This window comes from Onychostruthus taczanowskii, unplaced genomic scaffold (assembly GCF_017590055.1).
Source record: "Onychostruthus taczanowskii isolate IOZ18803 unplaced genomic scaffold, ASM1759005v1 scaffold34, whole genome shotgun sequence".
In the NCBI taxonomy this organism is placed as follows: Eukaryota; Metazoa; Chordata; class Aves; order Passeriformes; family Passeridae; genus Onychostruthus; species Onychostruthus taczanowskii.
The window spans coordinates 795,582-806,054 of record NW_024500794.1 but is presented as its reverse complement, the minus strand read 5'-3'; the positions used below and the strand labels follow the sequence as shown (position 1 = coordinate 806,054).

Here is a 10,473-nt window from a genome sequence, read left to right as displayed (position 1 = left end):
GTGCTGTTTAGCATCAGCTCTCTGTATTATATATCATAGGATTTCTCTATGTTATCCTTTGCTGTTGTTAAGGATAGGTTCCTGTTCCTGTCACAAAACTGAAGATCACACACTTCATCACTTCTGGTAGCTGACATCACCGAGACGTCTCCCCCACCTCTTCCTTCTTCATCACGCTCTCCTCCCCCTCTACTTTCAATTCCCCATCTTCTTCCCCACATTGCCAGGCCAAGCATGCTCCCCATTCCTCTTTCCTCTGCTCCAGACGTTTTGGGTACTTGTCCTGCCTTTTGGACCTCAGAGACTCTGTGTTCCTCCCATGGCATACACAGTCTGCAATCTTGCACAACATCACCTTCTCTGTAAACCAGAGATCTGCCATAGCATGCTAGTTGTGATTGCTAAAGGCTGGGAAACACATAGAATCCCTTGCACCAGTCTATGGAAAAAGGTGAGATTAACTTTCTAAATACTCTCTCTTGCTAAAACTTCTTGTTTTACCACTTCTTTGGGAGTACTGGAGTGTTTTCAACCTCTAACATATTTCTTTCTTTCCTTCTTCTTACAGTGTCATGGAGGTCTGCATATTCTTCCTTTGTGCTATGATATTTCTCCCAGGTAAAAGGCACATTTTTAATTGTTAAAACTATTTTGATTGTGTCCTGCTATGTAATACTTTCTCATCCACTAAGAAGCTCATTCCTTACTTAGTAGTATTAATCACTTCCATTGCACAATCAAGGTCATATAGCCCATGTGACATGGATTTAAATTGTGTGCAGGGACTCTATAAAATATATATAGTAAGTACTTTCTCTCTTCAACTTTATATCTTTACATTACACTTATTTTATGCTGCTCTTAAATTCTCAATTTAAATCTGTCTATAAAATGTGTATGTATCACCTCTGTGCATTATAGAGAAGAGCAGTACTAAACTGAAAACTGTCAGTTTGTTATGGGACAACTGGAGTTTGAGGCAGCCACAGAGATCATTTTGCAGTCTGGTGCTCTGGAAGAACAGTCAAAACTTTGCACCAGGAGAGAGATTGTAAATCTTCTCCTCCTTTTGAACACAACAGTTTGTATCTTCTGGGACAGAGGGCTGCATTTCTTATTCCAAGAAAACACAGTCCCCCCAGAACACTACTTGTAATAATGGACACATGCATGGGGGAAAGCAGGAGAAAAATCATCCCTTGTGTAGCGCAGTTCATCCTTTCTTTGCATGAAGGCATAACTGTGTTTATTGACCATTTCTGTTAACAAGATCAGCAACAGAACAGTTAAATCTGACATTTACTCTGTCATTAAATTCTAAATTAATTACAGAATAGTTAAATCTGACATTTAATTTGTCATTAAACTTTAGATTAATTCTTCATTGAGACTGAAACTGTTCACCTGCTTCTGACCTTCTGGTCATGCATTCCCTAGACACTCACATTTACCACACAGTGTATACTTCACAGTTTCTTGAAAAATTTAATGAGTTGTTATTTTCTTAGGAGAATTAACTCAACTTTTTAAACAGAAATTGTGCAACTATCTTCTTTGTGGCAGAATATCATCATATTCAGGATGCTGCAAGCAAGAATTGTTTGGATCTTTGGCCTGCAGATAAATCTTCTAAAATATAGATGCTCATGATCTGTGTGTGGTAGGCCTTCTTTGGAAAGTAAAATATAGGAAGAAAAATAAGAAACAGTTTTATGACCTGAACTGCTTATGACTAAATGAGTCAGTTTGAACAACTACATGTCCTGTCATTCTCCCTAGTGAGAGAATTTGTGTCTAAATGCTGGTGTTTTTATTTCCACTGTTGTTAAGCGTTGGATCTCTGAATGCAACTTGATATGCTTTTGTAGCTGGTGGAAATCTTAAATTTTTCTCTCTCTCTGTCGAAGGTATTGCTGCCAATGTGCATCCAGTGAAGGCATTTCTCCATCACAATGTGCACCTTTCCTGCTATTTTCCAAACTCTCAGAAAACTGATGTGAAGAACTTAATAATCTTTTGGCAAAAAGACACTCATAAAGTGGTGCACGAAGTATATTATGGCCAAGAAAAACATGAGAACCTTAGTCCTGAATATATAAATCGCACCAAGGTGGACATGGGCAAATGGACCTTGCAGCTGTTAAATGCAGGAGTTGAGGATGAGGGACGCTATCAGTGTATTATTATGAAAAAAATAACTGAACAATCAACAGAGGTCATACACAAATCTGAGTGCTCACTGCACATCATTGGTAAGTAATCTCTTCCGATTGCCATCTGGTCTGTGAGAGTCTCTGTGGTTTTGTTCAGTCCAGAAATATGGGTCCTGTCTCCAAGCTCCTGAAATTGTGCCTGTTCTGGAGCAGAATTTCTAAAGATAGATAAGAGACTTGCTTCCTGCAAGTTTTATGGCTTTTGGGACTCTGGAAAATATACTTGTTTATTTGCATCTGACAAAGTACCTTTTATTAAAAGTAGCAGTAGTTATCCAACCTTACCAACACTGGTGGCAAATTAGAATTGAAACATAGCAAGATCTCTGCAAGCATACAGCTATTTTATGATCATATAAATCACAGGAAAAATAAAGAAAAAACAGCCCACATGGAGGAGTAGAAATTCATATGTTCAGCTAAAGGAAGACAGAAAATACCTCTGAAAAAAAATATATACATACATTGGTGAGATTCCACCTGATATTTTTTTGCATCAGAGAATTTTTTGTAACCAGAGAAAAAGGCAGTAAATCTTTTAACAGGGAAATGGAAGTGAGGCACCAATGTTTTCTTCACATTTTCTATTTTTTTTAATTCCTAATATATAATCCTAATGTTTCTTTATTTTAAACTATTCTGTTAGTAACATTTATCTGTATGCCTGTGTTCTGTCTTCCACCATGGTAGTGCTAGTCATTAATAAAACAGCTTTAACTTGCACTGGTATTTTCAGGCTTCAGCATAATGCTTGAAAAGAGAACAGGCTAGGCGTAACAGCAGCCAAAAGCAGGGTACCAGGACAATTAACCTTATATAGCTTTCTGCTACTAGCAAGTGTTCCCTTGATCTATAGACAGAAAATGTAGATTGTTAATTCTGATTCTCCCAGGATCTACTGGAGAAGCAGTTTCAGTGACATTTCGGAACTCAGAAACTCACAATGTGCACTCAGTATCAAGGCCCTTGGTTTAAGATGTGTAGCATCAAGTGTTCAGTCAATTCAAACAGTTGAATTAGTTATCAGCTTACCCAACATCTGAGCAACATATTACAGATATCTCACTCTTAGGACTAAAAGTCTTCTACACTATTTAAGGTTTAGCTTAGGAAGACAGTTTTAACAATATGCTGTTTTCTTCCTTCCAAATTATTCTCTGTTCAATAAACTCCCAAAGGAAGGAGCAGTATAAAAACATATTTTAGAAATGTCAAGCCCTTTAAAATAATTAGATGAAAAATACAAACATTGAAATGTACCTGTGCTTACATGCTGCTTTTTAATTAGAATCTCATATCATACATGGAGGGATTTTTGTAGTTTGGCATGTCACACTTAAAATGGGCATAAGAAAAACTGAGGGCTGTACAAGTATAACAGGGCAGTCACACAAAGCTATCTATCTAAATCACTTGGTGACAAAGCGTTCAGAAATTCTGCAGTACCTTCAAATACAATTTAAACATATTATTTGTATGTATTACATTAGTAGAATTAATTAGTACAATAGATAGTGTGAAACTGTGTCAGGGGAGGTTTAGGTTGGATAGCAGGAAAAGTTTCTTCACCCAGGGGGTGGGTGGTCAGGCACTGACAAGTTCCCCAGGGAAGTGGTCACAGCACCAAGCCTGAGAGAGTTCAAGAATAGTTTGGACAAAGCTCTCAGGAACGTGGTTGTGACATTTGGGCATCCTTTGTGGGGCCAGGGGTTGGACTTTATGATCTCTGTTGGTCACTTCTAACTCAAGAGATTCTAGGATTCAATATATATGTTAGATGTATTTCATACAGCCACGATGACTTATATAACAACAGATCCTTCTCCAGAAAAAAAAGGAAGGCTTCACAGTAGAAAAGTTGGGCTCTTAAAAATGCAAGGTAGGGACCTTGGCGACAAGCAGCTTAACTGGAAAATCTGCTATTGTGGCATGTCTGCAGTGCTTCCTCTGGATAGATCAATAAGGGAAGTAGGTGAGACTAGGGAAGCTGTTTCAAAATATGCACTACTCAAAGCACTGAGACTGAAGTGATGTCACAAGAGAGACTTACAGCTGCTCATTTTAAAGGGGATGTTGAAAAACTGAAAAGTGTGGAAAAAGCTCTAGTGGAGTTATCTGAAAGCTGGAAAAAATGCAGTCAACTAGAAACATTAAAACAACAACCTTACAACCTTACAACATAGAATAATCAGAAGAGTTTTGTTTCCAGAATGTGAGAACCTGAAATAAAGGTAAAATACTGGATATTAAAAAAAAAAAAAAAAAAAAAAAAAAAAAAAAAAGTAAAGGCTAGTTAATTAATTCAGTGACAGTCAGTGTCTGGAAGGAAGTAAGGCAGATGGTCACTTAAGAAAATAGAACAAAAGCAAAGTGATTAAGCCATTGAGAAAAATATTAAGGGCTTGATGGACTACTGTCTCTTGAGATATTTAATCTAATCCCAAAGCATTTTGGAAGACATGATCTTTAAATACAAAAGACTTCCTGAAATGTGCTTTTCTGTCAACAAACATAACCCCATATATGTAGTCCACACCCTGAATGCAGCCAGCATCACTTTTCAGCAAATTGAGGTTTCAGAAGCTATAAAAGAGAACTGCAATGTATATTCCACTATTTCCACTTGCTTACTGTCAATAAGATTGAAGGCCTTAAATCACGTGGATGTCGTGGCAAGTTTCATAGCCATGGATTACATTCTTGCTATCCCTATAAACTACAAAGGAGAGAATAAATTCTCCAGGCCAGAAGTCTGACAGCAGACAGCTAAGCAAGTCAGACTTTGAGCTCTTCTGAGGGACAACTTAACTAAATTTTGAGGTATAGAAAAGGGGGAGCTTTTTCAATTTTTAATTCATATCCATGGACTCTCTTGGGAGGACTTAAGTGACTAAACTAAATCCAACACATTGTGTACTAGGATAGAGAAAATAAAAGCAACATCATGTTTCTTCATTCATCCATATTATGAATTCTCCAGGGCAAGAATTAGATCCTTGTTCCAACACGTTGAGTGTGTGTGCAGAAGAGTGAGACCCTCTCAAGACTCACATTTTTCTAAGAACCCTTTTATCTTCTCCAATATTTCTGCATATTGTCTTTAGTCCTATTGGCCCTAAAAAATGAAGCATTTGCAATGAAATCTTGAGTCTACTTCTTGGGATTAGTTTCTGACTTTTTGGGAGGTTCTTCGGGTTTTTTTTAACTTGCTATGTGCCAACTTAGTGGTCAGTATTATGTCAACACTCTCTCCTCCTTTTCCATTACAGTCTATTATTTTCACTATGAACCTCTGACCAAACAAATCCTGGTTGAGAATATCTAGATTAATTAAGAGTGGGTATTGGTTAAAAGCTTCTATTTATCATTCATATTTTATGTTTAAATAGTTCTACCCATTCCTGTTTCACTATTTCTTGTATGGGAAACTTGGCTTTTTAAAGCAACAGGTGGGTTTTTCACTTATTGTGATGAGTACTCAAAAACACAAAATAAAAAACCCTTATGCTATAGTTAATTCCATCAGAAAAGTTAAGCTAAGGGAACCCTGCCACAAAGTGATGATGAATTATATGCTGCAAAATGTGTGCTTGCAATACTGACAGACACCGGGGATATTTCTACTTAAACGGCACTGCACTTTGAACTTACCCCATCTGGTAAGAATCTGGATTCTCTCAGATTATTTCTTTTTTTACATTTCCCAGTTAGATGTTTGTGGGTTTCCCCTTACCCATTCAGGACGCCAAAGGTAGGGAGCATTGTGGTCCCTTCCCATCTTCTGCTTAAGCTCTTATTTGCAAGCAGGCCAGATTTCATTATTCTGTGGTATTAATGTGTCTTAAAGAGGTGGGAGAAACAGAGGCCCATTGTCTGGCTGATGAGACTTGCATCCTTGAAACATCCTGAGAACAAGAAGCAGCAAGTCTACATACACACCAAAAAAATGTCATACAAATCCTTTCTTGGAATGCCCATTGTCTTCCTGAGAGAAAGACTTGTTTCTGCCTGAAAATCTTAAATAACTGGCAGAGACTGTCACAAACGTGGTGTGGCTGGCTCATGATGCTCTGTCTTTGGTCTATTTCAGCCAACTATAGTAAACCTGAGATAGCAGAACTGCACTCCGGGGAACTAAAGCCCAACGGATACTTGAACCTCACCTGTTCTTCCAGTGGAGGTTATCCAGAGCCCAAGGAGATGACTTGGCTGATTTCACATGAGAACATAACACACAGCAGTACGGCTCACATGGATGTCTCACAGGATGCTGTGACAAAGCTGTACAACGTTACCAGCAAGCTGAATATCCCAGTTCCTACAAAGAGCCCCACTAATATCAGCTGCTTGCTTCACCTTAGGGAGCAGCTGGGAAGCCTTGTCTCAGTCCCACTGGGCATAGGTGAGTCTCCATTTGGCCATTCCAATTTCTGCATGGGTAGGAGCAGGCAGTAGCGCAGCACAGCTGATCAAAGACAGCAGCATGGTCAAGGCAGGGAATAACTCTAAGTAGGAGTAGAAGTTGGTTAAAAGGGTTGTAGGTTCTCTATCCTGTTCACCGCTAAACTTCCTCCCTTTCCACATGGGAAATCTTATTACAGCAATGAGAGGGCACAGAGAAGGAATTGCTACACAACCCAGAGCACAGCCCTATTGATCTCCTCCCTGGAAGATGCTGCAGTAGCAACAAAGCAACCAGTCTCTGGAGGTGACAAGCTGTTGGGAGAGGTTGTCACTTCACAGAATCAGAGGACTGGAGAGGTTGGAAGGGGCATCTGGAGATGATCTAGTTCAACCACTCTGCTGTAGTAGGGTGAATAGGTAGCACAGCACTTTATCCAGTTGAATTTTAAAGGATAAAGACTTCACAGTCTCTCTCAGCAAACTTCCAGAGTTTGACTACCCCAATAGTAAAAAAGGGGTCTTTTGCTGGTTTAAAGTGCTTGAGCTGCTATTCTTAATCATTCCTTAGAAAGAGGCAGAAGGCTAAACACAAGAGTTCCATGGACCATATTTGGCTCACAAACTGCCAGATAGAGCTGACTTTAACTGTAAAGACCATGAAACTTGGACTAATATTAGAAGCATTCCTGGTGGTTTTCATAACATTTGGCAGAATTAAGTGCACATTCCAAAATGACTATTTGGGGATTTTTCTTCTCTGAAATTGTGTCTTTTTTCAGACACCTCTTGCAAGAAGAAGCTGGGGACCTGAGTTCCATTATGACTTTACTGCCAGATTATCTCAGGGTTCCACATGGCTGATCCTTTCTTTAAACTAAAGCAGTATTTTATTTATCTTCTGGACCAGGAAAACTTCTTTTCACATTTTTTTAAATAAGCTATGGCACAAGAACATCAAAATAAAGACAATTCCCATTTTGGTCATAGGTTCATTTGGCTTGCACATGTTTCTTTTAGACAATGCTGAAGATGGAGAGCTGTGCTTCAATTAACAGAAACAAGGAACCAAGAGGGAATGGTAGCATTGCAGGAAAGCTTACCAGGGTAGTATAAACATGCACCTTATTACTGCAGATGTAAATGAAATTTGCCACTTGTTCTGAAAAAGTTCCACAGTGCAGTTTCCTTAATATAAATTTAGCTGAAGGGTTAAGTTATCAACACCAGATATGGCAAACTGCCTCTGCTGTCTTTGCATTCTAGGACTTTTAAATACTATTAAAATACACTCCAGAAGCCTTCTAATGTTTGTTCAGCTCTGCACATCGCTTATTAGTCTTGAAATAGTTAAATTAGCTATAATGCTGAATCTTCCTCTTTCCTCTTCAATTCTTCTCTCCTCTCTGGCTTTATGAAAATAGATACCTGACAAACAGTGATGGTGGGTAAGAAACCAGGAACTCCACACAAACATATGTTTTATTTGGCAATAACTGAAGCTCTATCAGCTGCTAACCCTGCCAACCAAAACCTCAAAAACACAAAAACCAAAAATAGAGGGAAAGTCCTTTGAATTCCCTGCTACTTTCACATCCCTTACAGCATTTCATTAGTCTTTGACCATCATTTCCAACAGACACCAAGGAGTAACGTGTTCCAGGTTCTTCCAACTTGCACAGTAACACGAAGAAACATTGGCACCGTAGCTGCCTCATAGATTGTTGTACCAATTAGATTGCTGATCTTTCACATGTTACCCAAACCTCAGAAAGAGTCCTTTGCTTTACTGCTGTTGAAGTGACCAGTAAGACCAGGTAGTTTCACTAGTTATTGGAAAGGGAAATAAAATAATGTGGATAGTGGTTTATTGACTCTAGTAAAGCAAAAAGGATGCCAAGGGCCTCGACCTAAACTTATATTTCATGTAACTTTGGGATAGAGTGTTTAAAGTAATTGTCACCAAATTAATCTTTGCTGTGTGTATCTCCTCCGTTTTCTTATTCAGAGATACAAGAGAAAGAAATGGAGCAAGCACAGATAAATTTCTTTGGCCCACTTATAGCTGTGGTTGTACTGATCATTTCTGCACTTCTTCTGGGTTTTGTGATATTAAAGAAGAACAGAAATATCTTGTCTACCAACCAGAGTAAGTTACTACTTGTCATTCAGCTCTACTGTCCCTCAATTCACAGCCTTTACCCTTTGTAATCATCCCTTTACCTACTTTCAAGATGCTGACAGAAAGTTAGGTTTCATGTTGGACTTAAGCTAAACTTCCTAGGACAATTTAGTTTCTGTAGTAACTTAGTCCATCCTGCAGCAAGTCAAAACATCTTTCTCCTGTCTCATCCTGGAATCCAGTTCTCCCTCTTTTTTGTGCTCTGTGAGACTGCCATGGCACCAGCTTACCACCTTTTCCAGTAGTTTCATCCTTCTTTTTTTTTCTGGGTTTGGGGTAGATTTGGCTCTTAAAGTCATTGAACTGTATAAATCTTTCTTGCCTATCAATACTTATAAGAAAGGTGGAGTTGGGGCAGGGATGAGATAAACTTACATGAAGTTCACTGAAGGATTTCTGTCATCACAGAGTTGAACATTGCTCCACCACAAGCTGCCCAGACACTGGGATGAAAGAATCATCTTGTACTGAGAACAGAACTTGATCTTGGCGTTTCATTTCTCTATTTTGTTCCAAGACTAATTCTCAGCAGTGCAGGGTTTATTCAGCACTGAATCATGTTGACATCACAATCTATTTTCCTTGTAGCAAGAGGGAAATGCATTCCTCAGTCAGTCCTGCTTCCCTATACAGCCAAGGGTCCTGAGCCCCACCTTGTTCTTTTCTCAAATTCTAAGATAACTGGACATTTACTATCAACTCCTTTACAGCTCCTATTTTTCACATTTCTGTAAATCACATATTGATCTATTCTAGGTGTCAGTCTAGCAGTCTAGAAGCTATCCAGATTGAAACTGAGGCCATCAGCCAGACTGCTGACTGGGAACCACCTCTGCACCCAGCAAAGCATGAGGTCCCATGTTTTTAGAGGTCCTGCCAGAACAAGAATCCTTCCCAGAAGCCTTACAGTACAGCATGCAACACTTTTGTGTGACGGCTGAAACCTACTGCCCAGTGTTCTCTGCTTTTATTGTTGCTCCAGAATGGTAGTAAATGGTATTAAATGGTAGTAAATGGTAGTAAACATGATGCTCTGCCTGTCTGCATGACTACCTTTTTGTTGTATCTTTTATTATGCACTGTGAAAATGTAAAATCCTGAGAGTCAATGGAGAAAGCAGAGCTACATGGGTCACAGAAAGTCTCAGAAATAGAAAGAGTTAAGCCACAATCTGTGAATCATAACCATCACTGCAAACACCATCAGAGGTAAGCTATTGCCAATAAATCATAGAATCACAGAACCATAGAATAGTAGGATGATTTGGGTTGGAAGGGACCTTGAAGGTCATCTAATTTCAAGCCTCCTGCCTAACCATGAGCCATAAAGGCTTTCGGCAGAGCCACTGTGGCTTTGTACCAGTAACTTCCTTGTAAAGCTTCACATCAGGAAGAGGAACTTTGGAGCACATCCCTGCTTTCTAAGAAAAGTCATGGAATTCCTATCAAGAATTTGAATCTAGAAATAATCTAAAGGAAAAACTTGCTTTAAACATAATTGGTGATTAACTTCTTTTTTTTTTTTAACATCATTCAAACTTAATATACCCAGACAGTTAATACTTCCACACTTTGTTCCTCTGTATTCTGACTGAGAGTTGTAAGAATTGCTCAGGTGGATGCAGGGATAGAAAATGATAGCATGAGGTATCATATGTGTGTATATCTAACCATACAA

The 10,473-nt window shown here is 38.8% G+C and overlaps 1 protein-coding gene across 1 annotated transcript; it reads left to right on the top strand.

Moving 5' to 3' along the window:
- Positions 1 to 316: 316 nt before the first annotated feature.
- Positions 317 to 9,572, top strand: CD86 (CD86 molecule). Its single transcript, XM_041411003.1, has 6 exons — positions 317 to 451; positions 569 to 618; positions 1,908 to 2,252; positions 6,304 to 6,615; positions 8,623 to 8,763; positions 9,553 to 9,572. The coding sequence occupies exons 2-6, from the start codon at positions 573 to 575 to the stop codon at positions 9,570 to 9,572; spliced, it is 864 nt and encodes a 287-aa protein (XP_041266937.1). The 5' UTR covers positions 317 to 451; positions 569 to 572.
- Positions 9,573 to 10,473: the final 901 nt, after the last annotated feature.